General features: G+C 37.7%; 1 protein-coding gene across 1 annotated transcript in view; it reads right to left on the reverse strand.

Annotated features, from left to right (window-relative positions):
- The window catches only part of LOC113081081 (fibroblast growth factor 11-like), a gene marked incomplete at its 3' end in the record, with an annotated part of 43,828 nt that overhangs the window by 13,777 nt on the left and 14,675 nt on the right, over window positions 1–15,376 (reverse strand). The window contains exon 2 of the mRNA XM_026253129.1: window positions 6,071–6,181. Coding sequence (XP_026108914.1) covers window positions 6,071–6,181 — 111 coding nt within the window. The remainder of the gene's footprint in view (window positions 1–6,070; window positions 6,182–15,376) is intronic.

The raw sequence follows: 15,376 nt of genomic DNA on the forward strand, positions 1-15,376 counted from the left end.
ACGGTTTCTTTAGTGTCAATTTTCTTTTCATGCTTTACCTTTTGCTCTGTTTGCTCAATGTGAAGGACGCTTGGGTGCTGTTTAGAACATGATGTACAGGTGAGCCTCTTCCTACAGTATTTGCTGATGTGACCTTGATGTAGGCACCCAAAACAGATTCCTTTTCCTTTGATGAATTCTATCTTTTCCCTGTGCTTCTTTTTCTCGAATAGCTTGCACTGCTCCAACGTGTGATTGCTGCTGCTACACAAATGACATAAGACTTGCAAATGGTTGTCAGAGGATTGCTGAGTAGAATGGAAAGCAGGTGCAGAAACACTAGTTGCAAAGGTACTTCCACCAGACTTCGGCTTGACTTTAGTGGGGAACTTGTCTTTAGTTTTGATTAGGGATTTATCTTGAATATCCCCGAATATTGGGTCTGAAGCCACTCTTACTTGCTTTTCAACAAATAGGACAAGATCTTTAAATTGAGGCCTACTGTTATGGGTTTCTTGAAATTCCCAAACTTTTGATCGCCATCTTTCCCTCAGCTTGTAAGGAAGTTTCAAGACCAAGACTTTCATGTTGGATGACAAGTTAATTTCCTGTGAGTAACTCATGTCCTCCATTGCATTACAACAGCTCCTCAAAAATATTGCGAAAGCTTGCAGAGATTTAGAATCCTCAGGTCTAATCGTAGGCCATTCTAATGCTTTCTTCATATAAGCAGAACACATGCTGAATTCATCTCCAAAGTTTTTCTGTAGCAAATCTCTTGCTCTTTCATAACCTTTACCTGGGGTCATGTGAAGACAACTCCTTACCAGATCTCTGGGAAAGCCACTGGTATATTGATCAAGAAAGTACAGTCGGTCAGCACTGCTATCCGTTTTTAGCTCAATGCCATATTCAAAAGCTCTTATGAATGGTCTGTACTTCAAAATATCACCATCGAAGATTGGGATATCTCTCTGAGGAAGACTTGAAAGCTGATGCTGCTTCACTAGAAGGGATGTTATGTCATTTTGGCGTTGAAGGATGTTTACCAAGCTGCTCAGATGTACACCAGAACTCGCAACAGACTCTGAAGACTGATCAGAAGACTGGTCAGATGCACTGGCTGTGGCTAGGTTTGACTGTGCATGGAGATTACCTGGACCAGGTGGTTGAACCTCCTTGGCTTTCTTCCTGACTGCATTGTGGCCATTTGAACGCTGTAGGATAGGACTGGGTTGAATATCCTTGGGACGAACACTTGGGGTTTGCACAACAGAAAGAGCTTTAGCGACCTTATCCAAAGAAAGGCATTCACACTCTGAAGCATAACTCTTTGATGACATCTCAGCAAGATAGGATTCCATTGGCACGTTCACGTCATGAGGATTAGATGTTAAGCCTGTTGCTGCTGAGGCTCCGTTATATTTACCAGCGGACTTCAAAACTGCGAGTTTGGCTGATGAGGCATCTAGCTGTGCTTTCAGCTCCAGAACTTCAAGTTTTTTCTTTAATGCTTGCCTGTCTTTGTTAAGTGCTTCTTCTCTATCCTCCAAGTCATGTTTTTCTCTGAGTGCAGCCACCTTTGCTAAGACTGCAGCTCTCTCTGCTTCCACCTGTAGACTTGCAGATGCAACTGAAAATGCTCTTGATTTGGATTCACGACTGGAAATTTGAGATATGCTGTCTTTAGGGGCAACTTCAATCTCCTGAGGTTCCACAGCCTTAGATACTCCAGACAGCCACTCAGAAACAGAAGAGAGAAAAGTGTTAATGTCTGCCATTTTAGGTTTAAACCATTCTACTTCATCTTGCCTTGCTTCCTCTTCTGACAACAACTCCTGATAGGTTTCATGTAGAGATTTAAAATCATCCAATAGACTCACAAATTTATTCAAATTTTCTTTCACTTCTTGCACACACGAAGCATCTTCCATAAGTTCAATCATTATATTTTTTCTTTTCGTTAAGTGGGCAAGCTTTCCTTTTCTAGCATTTCGTAGCTTAGGCGCATGACCACTAATCTCTACATCCATAACAGTGCTTGATAAATCACCCTTGACTTTCTCTTCATCAAACTCATTAGCGGTGTCTTCCATACTTGCCACTTGTTTGCTAGTTCAGCACATGGAATCAATATGCATGGATTTGCTATGTTGCCCGGCCCAGCAGCAAACTGATATAAAATCATCCAATGATCCACTTTTCCTATAGTAGACTTCCAACAATTTGCACGGTTTTACAATCAAATCACTCCATAAGCAGATTTCCATTACATATGAATTTCTGTTCTGTTTCCTCTTCTATCATTTCAATGACTTGATTCAAGAAATGCATGAAGCCGTACATACCATGCGGTCCAAACAAACAGTCAGTCAATGTGTTCATTGATTTCCATGCACTTCACTTCTTCAGTTACAAGCACATTTTTTGAGATATCTTCAGCTTGTAGGAAGGAGTCTTTGACTTTTGTAGCAGATAAATAGTCCACTTTGGTGGCTGAACAAAAAAAGGCTTGACGCTCACTTTCCAAAATTATTCCATTGTCCACAGGATAGATTTCCAAACTGAAATAATATTTATTACAAAAAAGTATGTTTATACAAAATCAAAAAATCAAACTCTCATATAAATAAAGGATTGAAAAGATATAAAGTGGATTGATTCAATCTGTTTCCTATGGAGTCAGGCCGTGAGGTCAAAGACTGTTACTTCCGGTTCTGGCCACGCCTTCAGGTGAAGTCACAGGTCCTTTATTCCCACCTTCTGCTCCAATCCCTAGGTGGTGCCAACTCACATAACATTGGGTGCAATAGTTAATTATTTAACAAACAAAAATAAACCTTATTTTAGCTCCTACAAACGAAGAGGAATCACTCCTATATTTACATGCTGTTATTCCTCCCACACCTTTGCAGTGTCTAGTGGCCTCCGAGGCCTGGAGAAGGTGATGCAAAAAGTAGGGAAAAAATGCTGTAATAAGGAATCAAATTCAGTTGCAAGGAAACCAACTCCACCTGACTCTCTCTCTCTCTCTCTTTCAAGTGTAAGTACTTGAGCAAGGGTGAAATGCATGATCAGCTCAAGATGTTCATTGGCTGAAGGTGAGGAGAGCGCGCACACACACACACACACACACACACAGAACAGCAAGCGTCTCATCATTCCTCTCCTGTATTGCTCATTAAGACATTACATAATCAACTTGTGTTTCAAGTGAAGATGAAAATGAGTGCCAGTCCGTCAGGCTGCATTCCCGTCCCTCCGAGGGGCACAAACTCTGTGATTGAACACCTATCACTGCTATAGCAGCTGTTCTTTGGGCTTTGTTGAGAACTGCCGACAAGCACTGTGCCATCTGGGGACCTGGTGCTAATCTGTGTAGAACTACAAAGCTTGCTTGAATAATAATAACAAAATGTTGTTCTGTATCTTAAAGCAGGTGAGTGGGAGAACATGAACATGAACCCCCATTCTGAAGAGAGAAGGGATCACAGAGATTACTAACATTGTTCACAATTACTGAGCTTATGCATGCAAATTGAGTTTTTACAATGTCTTTCAGTCAGCTCAGGCCTGGTTCTGATGCCAGCATAAAGATCAGAGAGGTGCATGATGGGAACGTGTCAGACACAAACGAAAGATTTTCACTATTGAGCTGGACTGTCTCGTCACTTTACATGCGAACCAACCATGGACGTTTCCCAATGGAGACTATCGGGCTGGATCAAGTTGTTTGTCCGTTTAATGATGGAGTTGTATATCATTATAACAGAGGGGCTCCATATATGAATCAGAGCATGTTAATTATTGATGCTCTCTCCGTGCTGATTTGGCAGTTTTTTTGGGACTAATTAGCATACGCCGCAGTGTGGTGCATAAAGAGCAGCTTCACCAAGACCCCCTCACTGCTAATGAGAGGGCACACCTCTAACATCTGACCTCAGTCAAAGAGACAGACAGAGAGAGAGAGAGAGAGAGAGAATGTGTGTAGCAGAGGTCTGTCAATTCTCTATTTATTCTTGATCCTGTTACACAGCAAATGTGAACACCCACTGCAAAACAGAGGAATGAGCATGCACTATTAAATGTTCACTTTTCAAAATAAGAAGCTTTAACATGGAACCTTTCAAGTGCACAAAATATTCTTTACACTGTAAAAAAAAAAAAGGTAAATGACTGGCAGCTACGAAAACTGTTAGATTAAAGTAAAATATCATAATTAAAACAAGGAAAAATCTGTTTTATTATTTTTGCACTTTTTTTAAATTAAGTTTTTGTCTGGCAGCTGTAGCTCCCAGTCATTTACCAATTTGTTATAAATTTCTTTTTTTTTTACAATGTAGATCATTAAAATGCTCTTCACACTAAGAAAAAAAACTGTTCATTAAAAAATTTCTTCTATGGCGTTGCTGCTAAAATCCACTGCTGGAACCTTTATTCATGCATGTTCAATAAAAAATAAAAAACACTTTAATAACAACCGATAACCAAGATGGCACTGATATGCTTTGAAGAAATGTTTTCATTGTTTATTCATGTTGTTCTAAACCTCTATGACCTTCTGAATATGAAAGAAGATATTCTGAAAAATGTTTTGGTGTTTTTTTGATCATACAATGAAAATCAATGGGGTCAAATGCTAAATGGAATATAAAACCTTAAACAATCACTAAGCCACATTTCTTAATATTTAAGTAACTAATTAAAACCTCTGCTTGGCTTGAAGTTTCACATCCAAAAGGTCTACTTCAAAGTCTCAAATCAAGTCATTATTCCATAACACAAACATAAAAAAGTGACCTAGGTTTTGAGAAATGTGTCACACACCTTCTTTTATGTTCCATAGAATAAAGTTATACAGGTAAAGACGTGAAGATAGTAAATGATAGTAGATGTTGACAGAAATTTCATTTGCAAATCCCTTTAGAGGTTAAATAGCAGGGATGTAGCCTCTCTAAATAAGATCTAGTGATGGCTATGTCTTAATGTAGACAACTCCTGACCCACACACAGCCTTTCCCCAGGACGGGTTCAGTCCTAAACTCAGGAAGCAAAGCAAACTGTACGTCAGTTAACATCGCAATTTCACCTTCCTCTCACCTCAGTGCACAATCCATATATAACAACCATAAAGTCTAGACAGCATTCATACAGCTCTGCCGCTTGCTTTCTCTTTCTTTCACCTTTAAGTAGCTGTGTAAAAAAAGTTATTTAACTTTTTGTCTCCAACACAAACCACACAGCTGTTCTCAGACGGTCCCCTTCTGTCAAACCCACTACAGCGAACACACACTTACACAATATCTGACACACACCTCGCCTGCACAGAATGAACTGACAAGGCAGTGTTAAATCACATTTATGCAAGATTTATGGATAGAAACACTTACGAAAAAAATCCTTTTATCGACTGACATAACAGTTTTGCCTCTGGAAGGATTTCAAGACGTCTGCAGTAAAAAGTGGAAAAGCTTGTGGGATCTGACTGTTTTGTTTGGTTTATTATGTTCCTGTATTAAAAAGACATTACAGGGCATCTGCTTGGCAGGCTCAGAGGGGAACATGTAATTTATGAGGAGAGTGTTACATATTTTAGGAGAGTCCATACTGTACATTAGGACCAGAACATTAGCTACATTATGAAATGAAAAGCAGCAGATGAGATATATCATTGATGTATTATTCTCTTCTGCAGCAATGCAATTAAACAAAGAGCAAACTGAGACCTTTCGCTGATGCCTCTTACTTTACACGTTTTCTTATGAGGGAAAAAAAGCTGAGTCATCTCACATATCTTTAACTGTGCTCAGGTTTTCCCAAGATGCGTGTTTTCTGTGGTGTTTCTGAACTACAAATGATTTTGAATTCAGACCTTGGTTTCAAAATTGAAGATAAAGTAGAATTAATTTTTTTTTTTAGCCAAGACAGTGTTAAATACTTGTTTAAAAATGCATTTGAAAGTTGTAAAAATGGATGGATATATAGATCTCCTGACATTGCACATATCTGGCTGATGCTGGTTTATACTGCTGTGATGATTTGATTGCACGCACAGATGCACACACACACATATCTCTGAGCACACACTTACAGAAGGAGCTGTTTTCGTCCTTTGTGCCGTCCAAGGTGCCATCGGGTAACATTTGCAGGTAGAAGCCATGCCGGCAATACAGACGTGTGACGATACCTTTCAGCTGAGGCTCTGAGAAAGAAAGAGATAACATTTCATTAGACATGTTGTGCCTATGCTAGAAAAGGAAATCTCAGTGCATCAAGAATACATGCTGGTGCTAAAACAGTGAAGGTTATACCAGGATGACTGAATTAACACACACACACACAGTCAAGCACAAACCAGTTTAATTCTACAGCTTACCTAAAAAGACTTTTATTGTGTCAGCCATAACAAACTCAAATACAAGCACCCATGTTTACGAAGCACATTAGGAAGATAAGACGTTGTTTCTGTCTGTACTGAACAATTGACTGTTGTCTAAAAACATTCAGCGCTTTTAACTCCATTTCTTCTAAGAGATTACAGCACCAACAAAACACAAACTGCACAAAAGTGTTCAGTGAACTGCTATAACATTATCTAAACGCATTCTAGAAAGAGATGTAAAACAGAGGAGATGTTCAAATGCATTGCATAAAACTGTATACAACTGACAAAGAAGTACCTTAATGTGATAGTCCACCCCAAAATCAATTCTGTCGCTGTTTACTCGCCCTCGTGTTGTTTTAAACCTGTGTGATTTTCTTCTTCTTCTTCTGTGGAACACAATATACAGAAGATGATATTTTGAAGGAAAACCGTTTAGATTCCCATTGACTTCCATTATATTTTTTGACCTTACAAATCAAAGTCAATGGAAATCAAAATAACTTATTTTGTGTTCTGTAGAAGAAGAAAAGTCATACAAATTTGCAACCACACGAGTGTGTAAATTATTTGTCTTTCTGTGTGTGTGTGAACTATCCCTTTAAATATTATATTACAATATGGTAATGATCATTCAGTACCATGGTATGCTCCATATCAAAGTCCCATGGTGCCTTATACTTCAATAGTAAATTTGTAAGGGCTATCTTCTAAGAAAGGGCTCTCTGCTCTACTTTAGAAAGGTAACTAAAAATTAAAAAGACCAAATGAAATATCTTCAGGTTTTAAAGGAGAAAGGAGGAGATAGATACGCATAATATTGTGAGATGTCACTGTGCTAAAGCATCTATATTAAAATCACAAGCTTTACTATGTAGGAAACCAACAGCTATGGGTGTGCATACAGTTGCTTAATGTCTAATAGTCAAGTCACCTTTATTTATATAATGCTTTAAACAAAAAAGATTGCGTCAAAGCAACTGAACAACATTCATTAGGAAACAGTGTGTTAATAATGCAAAGTGATTGTTAAATACAGTTCATCATTGAATTCAGTGATTTCATCATCTCTGTTCAGTTTAAATATTATCTGTGCAATCATTTGTATTGCATTGTATCATTTATAAAAATCACATTTTTTATATATTAATAATATTAACTTTAAAGTGCACTGTGTCGGAAAATCTGAAGTAAATAAAGTAAAAGCAAAGGCATGTCAAATGTGAGCAAATGGTGTTATCTAACTACCTGCAACAAAACTTACGACAAAAATAACAGCTTTTTTGAGGCATATTTTAATAATAATAAAAATAATAGTTCCTTAAATTTATATAGGAAAAAATATTTACTAAAAAAAAACAAAAAAAACAATTCAGCTTTGCCATCACAAGTAAGTTATAAACTGTAATAATATTTTCACCATATTACTGTTTTTCCTGTATGTTTGAACAAATAAACCCAGCCTTGGTGAGCGTAAGAAATATCTTACCGACCCCAAACTTTTCAGCGTTAACTTTTAGTGATCTCTTTTTCGTTTTGTCACTCGTTTTTCTCCAAACGCTCACTTTGTGCACCTCTCCCATTTCCTCTCAGCACTCCCTCTATGTAAAACGCTGCAGAACTAGTTTGCTCTTTCTCTCTGCAGGCCTCTGTTTGCTCGTGTCCATTGATCAGTTCTGAAGGTGAGGCCCTGAGGGGCCAAACTACAGTTTTAACATTCAGCTACATGGCACAGTGTCTGGCTGCCACCGCCACAGTCCACAGACAAATCACCGGGAAAGAAATATGTGTGCGCCTTCGCATTAAAGGCTCCACATAAAGCAAAGAGGCGGCAACTAGCGATCACATCCACGTATTCTGCCGTGATAAGGCACATTTCCTTCATCTCCTCCGACTCGGTTGATTCAGGTTGGGCAGGAAATTCCCCGCAGATCTGTCTTTGTCAGCCTCTTTAGTAGCACTGCTGTGACACGCTTTGAAAGCCACACACAGAGCTGCTTTCCTCTCTGTCTTCAGTCTGCACTGCATAACCATAAAACCCATCTCCGGGGACAGAGGGTGTGAAGGGCACTCCTGATGGGTGATATTGATGTGCGTTCGAGTGCGTGCACACACGGATGCCAGTCTGCCAAGAACACATTGGTCACCTGGTTAGAGTTCTCCTTTCCCTCTCTATGCCTCGCTATCTCTCCTATAAGCCCCGTCATGGTGAGTTATGTGGGTTTGCATCTCTCTGAATAACACCATACATCAACCAATCAGCTGGAGACGGAGTCGTCTCCTTCCCGAGGGGGAGAGAAAAGTGAACGAGTGCTACAGAGGGAGAACAAGAGAGTGGGCAGAAGTTATGACACAGTTATTTTACTGGAAGACATTCACACGCTAAATAAAAGAGGAAGACTCTCATACTTCACGCAAAACATCGATAAAGCTTTCAGGCACAGAACAGATCCTGACAAAAGTCTGGCTCCTGCACGGCCATATTTCATTCAGAGCAAGAAAGGAAAGAGACGAAGAGAGATACAAACAGAAGTAAGACTGCATTTGTTATCCAGCATGGGCGCACATTCAAGGGGTCATATCATGGGTGAAATCCACCTACATTGTGTTTGTGCCAAAAAACAACCTTTTTTATTTTACTTTCTCTGACCCTTAGATATTAAAAAGCTTGTTTTTGTTCTGGCTTTAAGAAATGCCATTTCATCAGTACTTACAGTTTCAGTACATTTTTTTTAAAAGAAATGAATACTCATAATCAGTAAAAATGTATCAAATTGACCAACGTTACAATAAACGCTGTTACATAGTTATAAAAGTAAAAACAGTATAAACTGTTACTTTTTATTCATCTAAGAAATTGATGTTTTTCAGAAAACTGTTTCCACAAAAATACTAAAACACTGATAAAAATGATTTCTTGAGCACCAAATGTGCATATTAGAATGATTAGCATATTATTCACAGGCATATTAATAATATTATTAATATTAACCACAGGAATAAATTACATTTTTGCCTCGGCGAACACGAGAAAACCTTTTTAAATCTTACACACCCCCAAACTTTGTAGTAGTTTTTGCACATTTCAACACTAGAGGCAAAATAACCATGTAAGAAATCCTATTAAAGAGTATCAGTTCATCTTATAAACATAATTCTGATTCCTCTAAACTGTCTCTTCATATTAAATCCTGCAGACTACTTGTTTTGCATAAAATTACAAAAGCATACGTGTCAAGCGCAATATTGTCTGTGCCGAGCTAACAGGAGAGGAAGTGTACAAGTGCATGCTTCATATTCAGAGGACGTATTGGGCTAAAGTGCATAAAATTAGAGTGGACGCTCCCTGCGGCCTAATGTGACTGTGAGTAATGAAGGGGGGCGGGGCCAAGCTAGCCAAGGCTGGAATGACAACATTTAGGACAATCAATCACTTGCCCTGGGAACAAATCTTACATTTCTCACTGAAGAACTGACTCAAACTCTGAACTATCTATCTATCTATCCGTCCATCCATCCTTCTTTTCATCCATTCAAATCATCAAATCATCAAAAATGCATCCATCCATCATTAGGACATTGTAAGATTCTCTCCATCCATTTAAATACAACTATATCTATCAATCATCCATATCTATCTCCATCCATCCACTCATTGTTCAGTCTTTCTGTCAATGGATGTCAATGCAGGGGAATGTCAAGAAAAACATACAGACCGAGAGGTCACAACATACAGGAATGTGCAGACTGGGATTAATTAAAGTCAGGCTAATGGGCCTTTTTTTCCTCTGTAAAGCTTAATGATATGTGTCTAAATGAGCTGGGACATGTCTGAGGCGGGACGAGAGAATGCAGGGGAAGAGATGGAGGAGAAGAACAGCTGCTACCAGAGAACAAAGTGAGAAGAACACGAGAAAGAGATGAGAGGAAAAGATAAGACATCACTGGAAAAAAAAAAGACAGACTTGAATGATAAGAAAGAACTATGAATGATAATATTTTTTTATGATTTCCTTCTTAATGATTTGCCTCTGTCTATACATGGAGCACTAGATTAAAACAAATGTGTGGAAAACTGTGTCAGAGATCTTTGATATTGCTTATGCATTATGCACTTGTGTTTTTATAAATGCCTCTATTGCAATTTTAGCAATTCCAAAATACAATCTTATTTTCCTCCTTCTTTGACATCAAATTCTCAACATCCTTGCACTACTTGTGCTTTATACATTACTGTAGATGCTACAGAAGGTTTACACACCAGCACTCTGTTGCTTGTGTAACTGCAATGGTTTTTGGTGTATGTGTGTGTGTGGTCATGCTGTGTGACAGAGACAGACGATGTGATGATCGAGGGCTGGTCTGGTGTGAGTATTTGCGTCAGTGCCTTCTGACCCGAAGCTCTCTTTGCCTTACACACTCCCACCATGCATTAGTAAATGACCATACACACACACATCTCACGTCTGAGACAGTCTGCTGTGTGCATCTGCATTACTTTCCACTTTTTCCTCTAATTGTTATTTAATTGTGTGCATGACTCCAAAAACTAAAAGTCATTTTAAATGAAAAGTGGTTGCCTAAAATAATAAAAGTGAAGTTTATCTTACACACACTACTGTACAAAAGTTTAGGTTTTGATGAGATGCGCACAGAGACTGCATTTATTTTATTAAATATTATTTATGCAATATTATTTCTATTTCAATATTTATGCAAAATGTTCAGTATATATATTCATTAGATTTGATTAATTAGAAAGATTAATAGAAAAATAAATATTTTGTAACTTTTAATTTATGCTCAAGGTCAGTTTTGATTAATTTATTGTGCTTGCTAATTAAAATTTTAACTAACCGCTAACTTTTGAACACTACTACAGTTTTATGTACATTATTTGATAATTATGTAATATATTATCTAAAATAATGACCTATATTACAATTTTACAATATTGTGTCTAAATAATAGACATTGAACACAAAAATGCAAATATATTGTTTTAAATGCTATTGTAAAAATTAGCATAACATTGTAATTTATAGTATGAAAACTGGATGTTTTTTTTTTTTTACAATACACATGTGTGTGTGTGTGCATGTATGGATATATATACATACATGCATACACACACACACACACACATACTGTATACAAACATATATATGCCTATTTTACCTTTCATAGAAATAGGTTTATGATGCCCCAGTCTGTGTCTTGTAAGGAGTCTTTCTCTATTCTGTCGTGAGGTATTGTTCTATTGTTAACCTCTGAGACACAGACATAGAAACTGAGACAGAGTTTACCTACAGAACAACAGTTGTTCCTGACACTGCCATCCTGCTGTATTAACCTCACCCAAAGAGTCGGCAAATAGAGAGAAAGATGAAAAGAGTGGGAAGCGATTAGCTTGTGAGAAGTGTGTGTGCGTGTGTGTGTCCGTGTCTGCTTTCTTTGTCTTCCCAGGTCCACCAGCCTCTCTTCTTTCCTCTGCCCTGGCCTCTGGGAAGTGCTGAGCTGGCTCTTTCCCTCTGTCCTTCTCCTCCCTTCTCGCCCATGTTCTTTTGCTCTCTCGCAGCCATTCAGAGTCACGGCAGTGAGACATGAACACAATGCTAATCAGGTGTTCTTCTTCGTCTCTCTCTCTCTCTCGCTTGCTGGCGGTGATGTCAGAAGTCATAAAAGCAAGAAAACAGCTGGCCTGCGTATTTGTTCCTCCCTTCACTTTCATTTACTTAGTCCTTCATTCACATGCAGCAATACCATTTCAGGTTGACTAACATGTCTTGCCTCTAATCCAGGGATAAGTACTTACAAATGTCAGTTTTAAGACTAGATTTTACAGTTTCTGAATGCGTGCTCCCAGCCAACAAAATAATGTTTTAATAATGTTTTCTTATGTTCACATATTTCTAAATGTACCCTGAACATTCACAACATATTTTTAAAACAATAATATATGTAAAAGGAGTCATGATGTTGGTCAAAAGAAACATTAATTTGTGTATTTGGTGTAATGAAATGTGTTTACCAGGTTTAAATTTCTCCTAGCATTAATACAGTAATGTGTAATATGATTGGGAGTCTGCACGGGGTGTTTATTTTGAAATACACATGATTTTTTGACTTCTATTTTGTATTTGCTGTGCGGTTTGGACGCGGCGTGCATCAAAAATGGACTAGGCACCTATCTTTAGCGAAGCGGCACGGAGACTCTACTTAGGAGGGTGTGGTTGACTCTACTTTTATAAAGAATATCTATTTTGATTTGAGACTTTAGGATTTTTGATCCACTTCAAATGCTGACTTCTGTATTTATGACACTGACCGAAAAATACAAAATGATTTGCAACCTTTGCTTTGTTGCATCCACCCAGACAAGCAAGCAGTTTCGGCCCAGATCCGGTCCATGAAATCCATGCGGGCCAGATGTGGGCCGAATCTGGGCCGAAACTGTTTGCTGTCTGGGCAGTGTGTAGACAAAGAGACTTTATTTGTTGCACGACACGTCTGTCTGGTATAGACACATAGGGCCCTATCATACACCCGGCGCAATGCGACGCAAGGCGCAGCACAAGTGTGTTCGTTAGTTTCAGTCCGGCGCTGTTCGCATATTCCCGTCAAGCACCACGTTGTTTAATTAGCAAATGCATTTGCGACCATTTGTGCACCTATGGGCGTGCTAGTCTAAAAAAGAGGTGTGTTCAGGCGCATTGCTGGTGCATTGCTATTTTAACTGAAAATAGACTGCACCATAGACCAACTCAAACCTGGTCTGGCGCAATGTTTTTTCTTTGTTATTTAAAGAGCGTGCACGTTGCTTATTAAACACAGGGATGCACAGCAGCACACAAAACATGCCAAATATAAAAAATTATGGATTGCAATGCATAAAAATTTTTTGTAGGCTATATAAATGCCTACATGTCATAATGGATAGTCATCGCATGTATCAGAATCTATTTGCTCACACACAAGCAGCTCCGTTTCATCTCGGAGACACGTTCTGTCTTTGCGCTTGCCAAATTCCGCCGTGTAAATAGCAACTCCGTCATGGCACGAGCGCAACTGGCTCTTAGCTTTAGAGTTTAGTTGTGCGAAATGTTCCGCTCTAACGATTGTGTGTATGGATTAATTCTGACGTTCTAAATTAGGACGTGCTCATGACATGCTGGGCAGGCAGCCGGAGATGTCAGAATACCACATCATCCCAAGCAGCCAGCATTACCACAATGACAGGAGACCCAAAGCGTTCTGGCCCCCTCCTGCCACTTCACCTGCACTGGACAACCATCACTGCAGAAGAACCTCAGCACTTACACCTAATTACAACTCACAAACCTCAAGAACTGACACTACTAATGCAATGATGAGAAAATATATGCAGCAATTCAGAAAGTATGCCAGTACTGGGATATATTCTGCAACTTTTACTGATCCTTAAACATTTGGAAAGCCAAATTATGAGATTATGTCTTGAATGTAAAGACATTTGAGGTCAAGGGAGAAATTGTTTTTTTTTTTTTTTTTACTGTTTTCCAGTACAAATATGTGACCCTGGACCACAAAACCAGTCTTAAGTGTCCATTTTTCAAAGTTTAGATATATACACCGTCTGAAAACTGAATAAACAAGCTTGCCATTGATGTGTCTTTTTTTTTTTTTTTTTTTTTTAAAGGACAGGACCATATTTGGCCGAGATACAACTTTCAAGGGTGCAAAAATATTTAAAATATTGAGAAATTTGCCTTTAAAGTTGTCCAAATGAAGTCATCAGCAATACATATGACTAATCAAAAATTAAGTTTTGATAAATTATTGGTCGGAAATATGTACAATATGTCTGCATGAACATGATCTTTACTTAATATCCTAATGATTTTTGACAAAAAAATAAAAATAAAAATCTAGATTTTTGACTCCTACAATGCATTTTTGGCTATTGCTACAAATATACCCCAGCGACTTGCTTTTGTGCTCCAGGGTCACATATTATCTTGACTTGATAAAGCTCGACTTAAAATTGTTATATATCATAAAAAAAAAAAAAAAAAAAAAATATATATATATATATATATATATATATATATATATATATATATATATATATATATATGACATTATTTATTCTACAGTATAGACTACTGTTCAAAGGTTTAGGGTCGATACATTTTAATACTTGCATTAAAAAGATGCATTAAATGAAAACATGAAAGTAAAGACTTTTAAATGAAATTAAATAATATTTTAAAATGCATTAAAATAGAAAAGTTATTTTCTAAATTGTAATATAACTGTATAATTGTAATGTTTCACAATAGAACGATAGTTTTTACAGTTTTTATCAAATTTTTGATTAAATAAATGCAACTTTGGCGAGCATTTTAAAAAAACAAAAAAAACTCTCACCAGAATATTTATAAACATGCATGCACGTGTGCAAGTGTATGATTTTAAAATGCCATCTAATCTCAAATTAATCTAATCTGTTCCTTATTCTTCTCTTTGGTCCCATTAGCAGCCTGAAAACAACACACCTCATCCCTCTTTTCACTCGTTTGTTCAGCCACAATGAGTCCATTTATTGCAATTAACAAACTTTGACATCAGAAACACAATTGCGATGCACTACAAAGCATTTGAACTAGTGGGCTGAAGCGATCAAGTCACTGATATGACATATTACATATTTTAATACAAAACAAAAAAGGACTAAATTAGCAATTATATCTTAAAATAATAATGAACATGCTGATGCAATAGAGGGAAATCAACACTGACATGTGCACACACTCAGATCGATGTCTGAATAAAATCAATCTTCAGGACAAGCTGCAATGCTATAGATGATATATGGTAATATGTGTGTGTGATATGTGAGAAGGTAAGGACATCACTGCTTAATTGGATCACTCTTGATGCATTTGTTATAGCATGAAGACGTGATTCATGGTCAGCATTGTGATGCATCGGCACTGCTTTTATGTACACTACTTGTTCTCATTTAGACATGAT

Source organism: Carassius auratus, unplaced genomic scaffold (genome assembly GCF_003368295.1).
Source record: "Carassius auratus strain Wakin unplaced genomic scaffold, ASM336829v1 scaf_tig00033084, whole genome shotgun sequence".
Lineage (NCBI taxonomy): Eukaryota > Metazoa > Chordata > Actinopteri > Cypriniformes > Cyprinidae > Carassius > Carassius auratus.